General features: G+C 36.7%; 1 protein-coding gene across 13 annotated transcripts in view; it reads left to right on the forward strand.

Annotated features, from left to right (window-relative positions):
* CFH (complement factor H) overlaps window positions 1-11,346 on the forward strand; it is a 118,536-nt gene extending 107,190 nt beyond the window's left edge. For all 13 annotated transcript variants that reach the window (XR_014054710.1, XR_014054711.1, XM_081493300.1 and 10 more), the window contains 2 exons: window positions 10,307-10,489; window positions 10,938-11,346. Coding sequence is in view for 11 of the 13 variants with exons in the window: in XM_081493300.1 (XP_081349426.1) it covers window positions 10,307-10,489; window positions 10,938-11,134 (380 nt within the window). In the remaining 2 variants the exon portion in view is untranslated. The remainder of the gene's footprint in view (window positions 1-10,306; window positions 10,490-10,937) is intronic.
* Window positions 11,347-15,327: the final 3,981 nt, after the last annotated feature.

Below are 15,327 nucleotides of genomic sequence, written 5' to 3' on the forward strand. Positions count from 1 at the left end.
TCCCCAAGAAGCAGAAATGCAACAATGCATAATGGCTGTCTGAGAAGGCCTTACTAATAGCTGAGAAAAGAAGAGATGCAAAATGCAAAGGACGAAAGGGAAAATATACATACCTGAATGCAGAATTCCAAAGAATAGCAAGGAGAGATAAGAAAGCCTTGTTAAGTGAGCAATGCCAAAAATAGAGGAAAGCAATACAATGGGGAAGACCAGAGATGTCTTCAAGAAAATTAGAGATAGCAAGGGAACATTTCAAGTGATGATGGGCACAATAAAGGACAGAAACGGTATGGCCCTAAGAGAAGCAGAAGATATTAAGAAGAGGTGGTAATAATATACAAAAGAACTGTACAGAAAAGGACTTAATGACCCAAGTAACCACAGTGGTGTGATCACTCACCTGGAGCCAGAAACCCTGGAGTGTGAAGTCAAGTGGGCATCACTACAAACAAAGCTAGTTGAGGTGATGGAATTCCAGCTGAGCTATTTCAAATCCTAAAAGATGATGCTTTGAAAGTACTACACTTACTATGCCAGCAAATTTGGAAAACTCAGCAGTGGCTACAAGGCTGGAAAATGTCAGTTTGTATCCCAGTCTCGAGAAGGGCAATGCCAAAGAATGTTCAAACTACCACAACACAACTGGGCTCATTTCACATGAGAGCAAGGTAATACTCAAAATCCTTCAAACTAAACTTGAACAACATGTAAACTGAGAACTTCCAGATGTACAAGCTAAATTTAGAAAGGCAGAAGAACTAGAGAATAAATTGACAACATCCGTTGGATCATAGAAAAAGCAAAGGAATTGCAGAAAAACATCTACTTCTGCTTCATTGACTACACTAAAGTCTTTGACCGTGTGGATATCACAACAAACTGTGGAAAATTCTTACCGAGATGGGAATACTTGACCACCTTACCTGCCTCCTGAGAAACCTATATGCAGGTCAAGAAGCAACAGTTAGAATCAGAATGGAACAACAAACTGTTTCAAAATTGGGAAAGGAGTATGTCAAGGCTGTATATTGTCACCTTGCTAATTTAACATCATACAAAATACCAGGCTGGAAGAAACACAAGCTGGAATCAAGATTGCAAGGAAAAATACAAATAACCTCAGATACATAGATGACATCACACTAATGGCAGAAAGCAAAGAGGAACTAAAGAGCCTCTTGATGGTGATGAAAGAGGAGATTGAAAAAGCTAGCTTAAAACCACATTCAAAAAATGAAGATCATGGCATTGGATTCCATCACTGCATGAAAAAATGGGGAAAAATGGAAACAGTGACAAATTTCATTCTTTTTGGCTTCACAATCACTGTGGATAGTGACTGCAGCCATGAAAGTAAAAGAAACTTGCTCCTTGAAGAAAAGCTATGAAAACCTTGACAGCATGTTAAGAATCAGAGACATCACTTTACTAACAAAGGTTCGTATTGACAAAGTTATGGTTTTTCAAACCATCATGTATGGATGTGAATGTTTGATCACAAAGAAGGCTGAGTACAAAAGAATTGATATTTTGAACTGTGGTGCTGGAGAAGACTCTTGAGAGTCCCTTAGACTGCAAGGAGATCAAGCCAGTCAATCCTAAAAGAAATCAGTCCTGAATATTCATTGGAAGGACTGATGCTGAAGCTGAAGCTCCAGTATTTTGGCCACCTGAAGAGCTGACTCATTGGAATGGGCCCTGATGTTGGAAAAGTTTAAGGGCAGGAGGAGAAGGGACATCAGAGGATGAGATGGTTGGATGGCATGATCGACAGAATGGACATGACTTTGAGCAAACTCTGGGAGTTAATGAAGGATAGGGAAGCCTGGCTTGCTACAATCCATGGGGTTGCAAAGAGTCAGAAACAATTGAGTGACTGAACAACACAACAGGAACTCATTATGATGTATCTTGACATTAAGCTCTTTGGCTCCATCCTGTTTGGAATTCACTGAGCAGTTTTAATATGTAGTTGTTGTTTTTGGTTAGTCACTAAGTCATATGCCCTTGTTGAGAAATTTTCAGCCATTATTTTTTAAAAATAATTTTGGAGTGTATTTCCTTTCCAATATTGTGTTAGTTTCTACTGTACATGAAAGTTAATCAGCTACACATATGCACATATACCCGTTCTTTTGGATTTTCTTTCCATTTAGGCCATCAGAAAATGAGGGCACAGGGAACTCAGCCATAATGTTTTTATCTCTTATTCTTTATTTTCAACTTCATGTTCAACAGTTCTTTGCTATCTTCCCACAGATTCTTGAAACTATGTCCATTTTCTTTTCAGTCTATTTTCAAAGTTAGTTAATATTCAGGCTTATTGATCCTTCTGCCATCTGCAATATATTGTTGAACCATGTGGTTTTCTAATAATCTATTTTCTGGTTCTGTCAATTGTACTGGATTTTTTAAAAACCATCATCCAATGATTTCAATATCTGTGTCATCTCAGTGTTGCCTTTTGTTGATTGTTTTTTCTCTTTTGAGGTTTACCTGGTCTTTGGCCTGATAAATGATTTTCAACTGTATTCGGACGCTTGAGTTTTTATATCTTGAGACTAAGGATGTTACTGGACTCCTTCATTAATCAGGCCTCCATTACTGCCATGTAGGGTGCAAGTCCAAGGTTCCCACCTGGCCTCCTCTGACACCAGGAGAAAGGGCAGAGGTTTCTTGTCCCCTCATTATGTGGGTGGAAATGTGGGCTGCTTACTTCGACCCTGTAGATCAAGGCATGCAAAGGGTTGGTCTTAGGTTTCTGCCATCGTGTGTTTCTAGACGAAATCAATTCAGTTCAGTTGCTTAGTCGTTTCTGACTCTTTGCAACCCTATGGACTGCAGCACGCCAGGCTTCCCTGTCCATCACCAACTCCCAGAGCTTAACTAAACTCATGTCCATCGAGTCGGTGATGCCATCTTACCACCTCATCCTATGTCGTCCCCTTATCCTTCTGCCTTCAATCCTTCCCAGCATCAGGTTCTTTTCCAAAGAGTCACTTCTTTGCATCAGGTGGCCAAAGTATTGGAGTTTCATCTTCATCATCAGTCCTTCCAATGAATATTCAGGAGTGATTTCCTTTAGGATTAACTGGTTGGATATCCTTGCATTCCAAGGGACTCTCAAGAGTCTTCTCCAACACCACAGTTCAAAAGCATCAATTTTTCGGTGCTCAGCTTTCTTTATAGTCCAACTTTCACATCCATCCATGATGACTGGAAAAACCATAGCTTTCACTAGATGGAATTTTGTTGGCAAAGTAATGTCTCTGCTTTTTAATATGCTGTCTAGGTATGTCATAACTTTTTTCCAAGGGGCAAGTGTCTTTTAATTTCATGGCTGCAGTCACCATCTGCAGTGATTTTGGAACCCCCCAAAATAAAGTCTGTCACTGTTTCCATTGTTTCACCATCTATTTGCTATGAAGTGATGGGACTGGATGCCATGACCTTAGTTCTCTGAATATTGATTTTAAAGCTAACATTTTTACTCTCCTCTTTCACTTTCATCAGGAGACTCTTTAGTTCTTCTTCACTTTCTGCCATAAGGGTGGTTCCATCTGCATATCTGAGGTTGTTGATATTTCTCCTGACAATCTTGACCCCAGCTTGTGCTTCATCCAGCTTGGAATTTCGCATGATGTACTCTGCATATAAGTTAAGTGAGCAGGGTGACAGTATACAGCCGTGATGTACTCCTTTCCTGATTTGGAACCAGTTTGTTCTTCCATGTCTGATTCTAACTGTAGCTTCTTGACCTGCATAGAGATTTCTCAGGAGGCAGGTCAGGTGTTACCATCTATTTAATTTCCACAGTTTGTTGTGATCCACACAGTCAAAGGTTTTGGCATAGTCAATAAAGCAGAAGTAGATTATTTTGTGGAACTCTCTTGCTTTTTCGATGACCCAACGGATGTTGGCAATTTGATCTCTGGTTCCTCTGCCTTTTCTGAATCCAGCTTGAACATCAGGAATTTCATGGGTCACATGCTGTTGAAGCCTAGCTTGGAGAAGCTGGAGCATTACATTACTAGCATGTGAGATGAATGCAATTGTACAGTAGTTTAAACATTCTTTGGGATTGCCTTTCTTTGGGGTTGGAATGAAAACTGACCTTTTCCAGACCTGTGGTCACTGCTGAATTTTCCAACTTTGCTGGCATATTGAGTGCAGCCCTTAAAGAGCATCGTCTTGTAGGATTTGAAATACCTCAACTGGAATTCCATCACTTCCACCTGCTTTGTTCACAGTGATGTTTCCTAAGGCCCACTTGAATTTGTATTCTAGGATGTCTGGCACTAAGTGAGTGATCACACCTTCGTGGTTATCTGGGTTGTGAAGATCTTTTTTGTGTAGTTCTTCTGTGTATTCTTGCCACCTCTTCTTAATATCTCCTACTTCTGTTAGGTCCATACCATTTTTGCCCTTTATAGTGCCCATCGTTGCATGAAATGACCTTGATATCTCTAATTTTCTTGAAGAAATCTCTAGTCTTTCCCATTCTACTCTTTTCCTCTATTTCTTTGCACTGATCACTGAGGAAGGCTTTCTTATCTGTCCTTGCTATTCTTTGGAACTCTACATTCAAATGGGTTTACCTTTTCTTTTCTCCTTTGTGTTTAGCGTCTCTTCTTTTCTCAGCTATTTGTAAGGCCTCCTGAGGCAACCATTTTGCTTTTTGCATTTCTTTTTCTTGAGGATGGCTTTGATCCCTGCCTCCTGTACAAAGTCAGGAACCTCTGTCCATAGTTGTTCAGGCATTCTGTCTTATCAGATCTAATCTCTTGAATCTATTTTTCACTTCCACTCTATAATCATAAGGGATATGATTTAGGTCATGCCTGAATGGTCTAGTAGTTTTCACATCTTTCTTCAATTTAAGTATGAATTTGGCAACAAGGAGTTCAGGATCTGAGCCACAGTCAGCTCCCAGTCTTGTTTTTGCTGACTGTACAGAGCTTCTCCATCTTTGGCTGCAAAGAATATAATCAATCTGATTTCAGTATTGACCGTCTGTGATGTTCACGTGTAGAGTTTTCACTTGTGTTGTTGGAAGAGGGTGTTTGCTATGACCAGTGTGTTCTCTTGGCAAAACCCTGTTACCCTTTGCCCTGCTTCATTAGGTACTCTTAACACCAAACTTGCTTGTTACTCCAGGTATCTCTTGACTTCCAATTTTGCATTCCAGTCCCCTATAATGAAAAGGATATCTTTTTGGTGTCAGTTCTAGAAGTTCTTGTATGTCTTCAGAAAACCATTCCACTTCAACTTCTTCAGCCTTACTGTTCAGGGCATAGACCTGGATTATAGTGATATTGAGTTGTTTTCCTTGGAAATGAACAGCAATCATTCTGTCATTTTTGAGATTGCATCCAAGCACTGCATTTCAGACTGTTTTGTTGACTATCATGGCTACTCCATTTCTTCTTAGGGATTCTTGCTCACAGTAGTAGATATACTGTTCATCTGAGTCAAATTCACCCCTTCCAGTCCATTTTAGTTAGCTGTTTTTTAAAATGCCGATGTTCACCCTTGCCATCTCCTGTTTGACCACTTCCAATTTGCTTTGATTCATGGACCTAACATTCCAGGTCCCTATGCAATAGTGCTCTTTACAGCATCAGACTTTACTTCCATCACCAGTCACACCCACAATTGGGTGTTGTTTTTGGTTTTTCTCCATCTCTTCATTCTTTTGTGTTGTTGTTGTTTTTAATTAGTTTATTTTCTATTTTTTAACTTTACAATATTGTATTTGTTTTGCCATACATTGACATGAATCCACCATGGCTATACATGTTTTCCCCTTCCAGAACCCTTCTTCCACTTCCCTCCCCATCCCATCCCTCCAGGTCATCCTGGTGCACCAGCCCCGAGCACCCTGTATCATGCATTGAACCTGGAATGGCAATTTGTTTCACATATGATAATTTACATGCTTCCATGCCATTCTCCCATATCATCCCACCCTCGCCCTCTCCCATAGAGTCCATAATACTGTTCTATTTATCTGTGTCTCTTTTGATGTCTCGCATACAGGGTTATCTTTACCGATTGACTAAATACCATATATATGTGTTAGAATACTGTATTGGTGTTTTTCTTTCTGGCTTACTTCACTCTGTATAATAGACTCCAGTTTCATCCACCTCATTAGAACTGATTCGAATGTATTTTTTTTTAATGGCTGAGTAATATTCCATTGTGTATATATACCACAGCTTCCTTATCCATTCATCTGCTGATGAGCATCTGGGCTGCTTCCATGTCCTGGCTATTATAAACAGTGCTGCGATGAACATTGGGGTACACATGTCTCTTTGAAGTCTGGTTTCTTCAGTGTGTATGCCCAGAAGTGGGATTGCTGGGTCATGTGGCAGTTCTATTTCCACTTTTTTGAGGAATCTCCACACTGTTCTCCATAGTGGCTGTGTTAGTTTGCATTCCTACCAACAGTGTAAGAGGGTTCCCTTTTCTCCATACCCTCGCCAGCATTTATTGCTTGTAGTCTTTTTGATAGCAGCCATTCTGACGGGTGTGAAATGGTACCTCATTGTGGTTTTGATTTGCATTTCTCTGATAATGAGTGATGTGTAGCATCTTTTCATGTGTTTATTAGCCATCTGTATGTCTTCTTTGGAGAAGTGTCTGTTTAGTTCTTTGGCCCACTTTTTGATTGGGTCGTTTATTTTTCTGGAATTGAGCTGCAGGAGTTGCTTGTATATTTTTGAGATTAACTCTTTGTCCGTTGCTTCATTTGCTATTATTTTCTCCCATTCCGAGGGCTGTCTTTTCACCTTGCTTATAGTTTCCTTTGTGGTGCAAAAGCTTTTAATTTTAATTAGGTCCCATTTGTTTATTTTTGCTTTTATTTCCAATAATCTGGGAGGTGGGTCATAGAGGATCCTGCTGTGGTTTATGTCGGAGAGTGTTTTGCCTATGTTTTCCTCTAGGAGTTTTATAGTTTCAGGTCTTATGTTTAGATCTTTAATCCATTTTGAGTTCATTTTTGTGTATGGTGTTAGAAAGTGTTCTAGTTTCATTCTTTTACAAGTGGTTGACCAGTTTTCCCAGCACCACTTGTTAAAGAGATTGTCTTTTCTCCATTGTATATTCTGGCCTCCTTTGTCAAAGATAAGATGTCCATAGGTGCGTGGATTTATCTCTGGGCTTTCTATTTTGTTCCACTGATCTATATTTCTGTCCTTGTGCCAGTACCATACTGTCTTGATGACTGTGGCTTTGTAGTAGAGCCTAAAGTCAGGCAGGTTGATTCCTCCAGTTCCATTCTTCTTTCTCAAGATTGCTTTGGCTATTCGAGGTTTTTGTATTTCCATACAAATTGTGCAATTATTTGTTCTAGTTCTCTGAAGAATACCATTGGAAGCTTGATAGGAATTGCATTGAATCTATACGTTGCTTTGGGTAGTATACTCATTTTCACTATATTGATTCTTCTGATCCATGAACACGGTGTATTTCTCCATCTATTTGTGTCCTCTTTGATTTCTTTCACCAGTGTTTTACAGTTTTCTATATATAGGTCATTTGTTTCTTTAGATAGATATATTCCTAAGTATTTTATTCTTTTCATTGTGACAGTGAATGGAATTGTTTCCTTAATTTCTCTTTCTGTTTTCTCGTTGTTGGTGTATAGGAATGCAAGGGATTTCTGTTTGTTAATTTTATATCCTGCAACTTTTCTATATTCGTTAATTAGTTCTAGTAATTTTCTGGTGGAGTCTTTAGGGTTTTCTATATAGAGGATCATGTCATCTGCAAACAGTGAGAGTTTTACTTCTTCTTTTCCAATCTGGATTCCTTTTATTTCTTTTTCTGCTCTGATTGCTGTGGCCAAAACTTCCAAAACTATGTGGAATCGTAGTGGTGAGAGTGGGCACCCTTGTCTTGTTCCTGATTTTAGGGGAAATACTTTTAGTTTTTCCCCATTTAGGAAAATGTTTGCCATGGGTTTGTCATATATAGCTTTTATTAGGTTGAGGTATGTTCCTTCTATTCGTGCTTTTTGGAGGGTGTCTATCATAAATGGATGTTGAATTTCATTTAAGACTTTCTATGCATCTATTGAAATAATCATATGGTTTTCATTTTTCAATTTGTTTATGTGCTGTATTACATTGATTGATTTGTGGATATTGAACAATCCTTGCATCCCTATCATAAAGCCCACTTGGTCATGATGAATGATCTTTTTAATATGTTGTTGGATTGTGTTTGCTAGGATTTTGTTAAGGATTTTTGCGTCTATATTCATCAGTGATATTTGCCTGTAGTTTTCTTTTTTTGTAACATCTTTGTCAGGTTTTGGTATTAGGGTGATGGTGGCCTCATAGAATGAGTTTGGAAGTTTACCTTCCTCTGCAATTTTCTGGAAGAGTTTGAGTAGGATAGGTGTTAGCTCTTCTCTAAATTTTTGGTAGAATTCAGCTGTGAAGCCATCTGGTCCTGGGCTTTTGTTTGCTGGAAGATTTCTGATTACAGTTTCAATTTCTGTGCTTGTGATGGGTCTGTTGAGATTTTCTATTTCTTCCTGGTTCAGTTTTCGGAAGTCATACTTTTCTAAGAATTTATCCATTTCTTGCAAGTTGTCCATTTTATTTGCATATAGTTGCTGATAAGAGTCTCTTATGATCCTCGTCTCTTCATTCTTTCTGGAATTATTTCTCCACTGATCTCCTGCATATTGGACACCTCCCAACCTGAGGAGTTCATCTTCCAGTGTCCTATCTTTTTGTCTTTTCATACTGTTCATGGGGTTCTCAAGGCAAGAATACTGAAGTAGTTTGCCATTCCCTTCTCCAGTGGACCACATTCTGTCAGAACTGTCCACCATGACCCGTCCATCTTGAGTGGCCCTGTACGACATGACTCAGAGTTTCATTGAGTTAGACAAGGCTGTTGTCCATGTGATCAGATTAGTTAGTTTTCTGTGATTGTGGTTTTCATTCTGTCTGCCCTCTGATGGATAAGGATAAGAGGCTTATGGAAACTTCTTGATGAGAGAGACTGTCTCAGGGGGAAACTGGGTCTTGGTCTGATGGAAGGGGCCATGCTCAGTAAATCTTTGGTCCAATTTTCTGTTGATGGGTGGGGCCGTGTTCCCTCCCTGTTTTTTGACCTGTGGCCAAACTATGGTGGAGATAAGGAAGATACTGGTGACCTCCTTCAAATGTCTTATGCATGTACTCCTGCACTCACTGCCCCCAAACCTGCAGCAGGCCACCGCTAACCCATGGCTCTGCTGAAGACTCCTGGACACTGACGGGCAAGTCTGGATCAGTCTCTTGTGGGATCACTGCTTCTTTCTACTGGGTTCTATTGTGCCCAAGGTTTTGTTTGTGCCCTCTAAGAGTCTGTTTCTGCAGTTCTGTGTAAGTTCTGGCAGCTCTGTGGTGGGGTTAATTGCAGCCTCCTCCAGGAGGGTTTATGCAATACCCAGGTCTACTGCACCTAGAGCCCCTGCCCCTGCAGCAGTGCACTGCTCATCCATACTTCTGCAGGAGACACTCAGATACAATTCTGGCTTAGTCTCTCCGGGGTCTCTGGGTCCTGGTGCACACAAGGACTTAGTGTGCACACTTAGTCTAGTTTTCTAGACTAAGTCAGTATTGTGAAAATTGTTTGTGTCTTGCTAGGCTACTCTTTTCTGGGCCTTTTCCTAAAGAGATCAACTGCTTCATGAGACTTTTTTTCTTTCTGAACTTGTATTATTTCTGTATTGCAGTGTCAGTGGCCCATTCAGGATATATAGAAGGCAAAATGAAAACCCCAAGGACTCTCTTCAGTGTAACCCTTAGAATCCCAAGGTCCCTAAGCAGATTGACTTGTTTCACAGTTTCCTGTGTTGGTTTTTATAATATGCTCAGGACCTATTTGGCAGAAGGAATACTTAGCAGATGCTATAAGCACAAATACTTTTTACCTCATCTTGTCCAGAAATGGAAGCAAAAATTTCCTTTCACAGACATGCAACATGTTGTATAAAAGAGTAATTTTTTTTTTATCTTAGCTATCCATCTTTCCAGCATATATTCTGAAAGAAAACATGTTTGAACATCAGGACACTGCAAAGCAGACATAGTTGTTAAAGTACTATAAGTGCTTCCACGGTGGTAAGATAAGGTCTTATAATGTGTATTTCTGATTAAGTGATTAAAATTCCTTCTATAAATCATTTCTGTCATCAGAAATCAATAAGTTTTGATATTACATATTTGGCTGTATTTTTATTTATTTAAAACTGTAGGGGTTGTCTTTGAATAAAACAAATGCCATTATTTTTTAGACTCTCAAGGAAAATGTGGGCCTCCTCCACCAATAGACAATGGAGACATTACCTCACTCCTGCAATCAGTATATCCTTCAGGAATGATTGTTGAGTACCGGTGTCAGGTCTACTATGAACTTCGGGGAAACAGAAACGTAGTATGTCGGGATGGAGAGTGGTCAGAAACACCAAAGTGCTTAGGTAAATGCTATAAACTTCTCTTGGATCCTGGGATAATCTTTATACTCAGCATGATGTTTAACTGTTTATAATAGGGTTTAGTTTTTCTGGATTAAATATCAACTATTCTGTTGCATGCTTGACCACCAAGTATTAATATCTGTATATAGAAATCAAGTTAGAAAATTTCATGTTCGAGCAACAATGGTTCCTTAATGAAAGCTCTTCATATGATTACTGACATTATGAATCTTTCATTATAACATTTAATGATTACACTAAACGAAGTATCTCATTCTTGTAACATTAAAATTTTAATATGATGAAACCTACATTATAGATTTTCAGTGTATTGGTTTGGAAAAGGTTTGAGGAGGAATATTTGGACCAAAGTTCTTGAAACCCTGAAATTCTATAGAAAGTATTTGCATACTACTCAAAGTTTTATGTTCATTGTCTTTATCTTTAGAGGCATGTGTAATTTCAGAAGAAACCATGAAACAACATCACATACAGTTAAAATGGAGACATGATACAAAACTTTACTCTAAAACAGAGGATAATATTGAATTTATGTGTCAACGTGGTTTTCATCCATTGACACCAGAGCATACATTTCGAACAACTTGTCGGGAAGGAAAGGTGGAGTATCCTCGCTGTAGTTAACAACATTCGCTAAATGCAGTTGTAAAATTGAAATATGTACATGCATTCAGATTTTTCCTTATTAATACAATTCTGTTTATTTTATCAAGTATTTTTAACTCATCTTGAATCATAAATCATATTTGTGTTAAATATCATGGGAACGTGTAATTGTAAGGTGGAAGAGCAATGAATCACCTCTTAAAAGTCCCTCATTAAACTTGGCAAATCAAGATGTTGTGTGTCCTGTTCATGAAACATTTACAGCAAGAAATTAGATTCAATCACTTCCATGCCTCCTTCCATCCATCAGTTTCCTAACTTTCTTAAAGCTTTCTGCATTACTTCTGAGGCGTTCTGAAACTCTGTTTTAGAAGACATGGGAAAAAAGTGTGGAAAGAAACGGAAAAGTTCAAAATATTGATAATATCACTTAATAAACACATAAAAGCAAACTATGTCATACCTATGTCAGTAATTAAATATAAGTAGTTTATCTTACTTTTGCTCATCTATCAATAGATGAATAAACCAAAAATGATGAAATATACAATATTTTCATTTCAGTTCATTTCAGTTGTTCTGTCATGTCTGACCTCTTTGTGACTCTTTGTGCATGGACTGCAGCATGCCAGGCCTCCCTGTCCATCATCAACTCCCAGAGTTTACTCAAACTCATGTCCATTGAGTTGGTGATGCCATCCAACCATCTCATCCTCTGTCATCACCTTCTCCTCCTGCCTTTAATCTTTCCCAGCATCAGGGTCTCTTCAAATAGTTCAGTTTTTTGCATCAGGTGGCCAAAGTATTGGAGTTTCAGTTTCAGCATAAGTTCTTCCAATGAATATTCAGGACTGATTTCCTTTCGGATGGACTGGTTGAATCTCATGCTATTTTACAATATGCTGTTCAAAGTACACATAATAATTCAAATAAAGAGCAATGAGAATCACATTGCATAACTATTATAACATGGCATATAAGTGATTAAAAAATCCACATTAAGTATAAACACACACATATAAAGACACTGCTGTAAATACTGAATATCTCTTTATAGAAAGATATTGACAAGAAGTATAAGAAAATACTTAGAATAGCTATAGTTGAATATACAGATAGTAGGTGTAACATGTGTTTAACTTCTTTTTACTTACATAAATTCTTGAATTTTTCTGTCTGTAATGTATACCACCTTTGAACCACAAAATATTTTCTAAAATGAAGACATATCCCAAGCGACACAACATGTGTTGAGAGCTTTAGAGATCGATTTGTAATGATCTCCAGGTCTAGTAACATTGTCCTGATTTTGCTGGTACAGAACGTTTTAGAAATATTCACCAACAGTCTGAAAGGTGATTTTTAGATTCATACATTTTAAATAGCATATTAAGCTTAAATCAGTTAACTATAAACATTTTAAATTTATAAACATCATACAAATTTTAATATTAAAATAGAGATATAAATAATTAAGCTAAAATATTTAAGGTGATATCTTATTACTTTGTACTGCATCGAATCAAGTGATGTTCTTAGACTAACAAGCATGGCCATCGCTATTGGTGCTAATTGATATAAATCTGAATTGCTGGTAACAGCTGGTTTTCTCAACCTTAAATGAAATTGTTACAGTTGACAAGTTATCTTTGCTGTAAGTGTTAACTTTTTTGTAGATATTATTTGTCCAAAATTTTCAACTAATGCTTGTAGAATCTATTTATGACTCGAGGCTGCAAGCAGTTATTTCACTGTTGGCTAGAAAATGGTGGTTTTTAAAGATCAGTCCTATCATTTTTCTGCATTTATTGTCATTCTATGTAAAGATGAGTGTTAATTTGCAGACTCTGTTCATATTCAACTTTTACCTAAAAAGTTTTAGCAAATCTTTAAAATAATTTGTTTTTAAATAAATTTTTAATTGACATGTAGTTGATTTACAACAGTTTTAGGTGTATAACATAGAGATCCACAATTTTTAAAGATTATACTGCATTTAGAGTTACTGTAAAATATTGGTTATACTTCCTGTGTTGTATGGTATGTCCTTAGAGCTTCTTTATTTTATACATAATACTTAATACCTCTTAATCAAATATGCCTATCTTGTCCTTCCCCCCGCCCCTTTCCCCACTGGCAACCACTTGCTTGTTATCTGTATCTATGAGTCGTTTCTGTTTTTCTATATTCGTTAATTTTCTTTATTTTTTAGGTTCCACATATAAGTGATATCATACTGTACTTATATTTATCTGTATGACAAATTTCACAAAGAATAATACCTTCCAAATCCATTCATGTTGTTTAAAATGGCAGAATTTCATTCTTATCTATAGTTACTTGGCCCATTGTTTGTGTGTGTGTGTGTGTGTGTGTGTATACATATATATATATATATATATATATATACACATATATATACATATATATACATAATGCAGTGGTTTTGGATAAATCTACTATAAAGATAAGAAAAACATTATATCTTTTTTCAGTGTAGTCCTGGTTATTGAAGTTAAGCTAGGGAATAGAAGATTTAACTTTGAGCAATGTTGACTCAAATTGATCTGTTTACACTGAGTAAGGAGTATTAATTTCCTAGCTGAGGTGGCTTTTGACTAAGCATATTTGAAGACTTTGTTTTTAAAAAGTAGAAAAAGAGCTGTGAAGTCTAACTTATTTCACATGAACCTGGTGGGCAGGGGTGGGAGGGAAAACAGTGGAATTGTTTTACAATTGCCCCAGTATTTCAGAAGGCTAGTCACAAAAAAGTTATTAAAATTTTCTTTAGTCTTTTCTCAATTGTACTAAGACATCTAATAGTTTTGGAAAACACACAGTGAAAAAATGTATATCAACAAATATGTACCTCTAGGGTATGAAGTTAAGTGAAAGCATCATCACTTGTGGTACTAAAGAATAGGCAATGGTCTGGCACCTTAAATAAGTACTAGAGAGGAGAATCGAGACATATTTTGTAAGTCTGCAATGTGAAGCACCAGGAGAAAAAGGAATACATACAAGATGGCAAATGTGGAAAAAATAATGAAGAGTGAGTCTAAGGAAGTAACCTGACAGTAAGAACACAAATTATTTTTTCAATCTCAGTGAAAGGTTATGATTTTCTAAGCTAAAAATGAGACAAGTATGTACTATGTGCGGATCATTACTTGCAAATATGAGAATCTTGAACAAATCTCAAACTTATGTTTTATTTAAAAACAAATTTTACTGGAGTATAGTTGATTTATAATGTGTAATTTCAGATGAAATGCAAAGTGAATCAGTTAAAGATATACACTTTTTTTTTTTTTTTTTTTTTTAGATATACACTTTTTTTAAAGGTTCTTTTCCCATTTAGGCTATAACAGAGTATAGAGTAGAGTTCCCTGTGTTATATGGTAGGTCCTTATTTGTTGTCTATTTTATATATAGTAGTCTGTATATGTCAGACTTCTTTTTTTTAATTAAAGAATTATGAACAGCTCCTACTCGCAGTCAGTTCTCTTGAGGGGAAGTGGCCTTATCATCATACTAAAATATAAATGATAAATTATATACCCCAAGTCTAATATTAGGAAGGCAATTTAGGTTTATACTAATGTCTTATGAGAAGTCAATCTTTTAAATACATCAAGAATATTTAAGTTTAAGATCTTTTAGCAATTAAGAAAATATATAAAACAAAATAAAATAGTTTCAGAATCACTCTTAAAAATAATTATTTTTAATGGAGTAATTCAGAAACACGAAATTAAAAAACAAAACTTACAATACAATGATTAATTGGTTGATATCAAATTTATATAAAAAGTGTAGTACACATGGTTGACAGAAAAAGCCATGTTCATTTTTAAATTTTGACATTTGGCATTTGTAGTCATTCTATTAAAAATAGATTACTTTTTCATGTCTCGCACACAGGGTTATCTTTACCGATTGACTAAATACCATATATATGTGTTAGTATACTGTATTGGTGTTTTTCTTTCTGGCTTACTTCACTCTGTATAATAGGCTCCAGTTTTATCCACCTCATTAGAACTGATTCGAATGTATTCTTTTTAATGGATGAGTAATATTCCATTGTGTATATGTACCACAGCATGGTTCTAGAAGGGGAAAACATGTACACCCATGGTGTATTCATGTCAATGTATGGCAAAACAAATATAAAATTGTACAGTTAAAAAATAGAAAATAAACTAATT

Source organism: Giraffa tippelskirchi, chromosome 5, assembly GCF_054371585.1.
Source record: "Giraffa tippelskirchi isolate mGirTip1 chromosome 5, T2T-mGirTip1v1.2.pri, whole genome shotgun sequence".
Classification (NCBI taxonomy): Eukaryota; Metazoa; Chordata; class Mammalia; order Artiodactyla; family Giraffidae; genus Giraffa; species Giraffa tippelskirchi.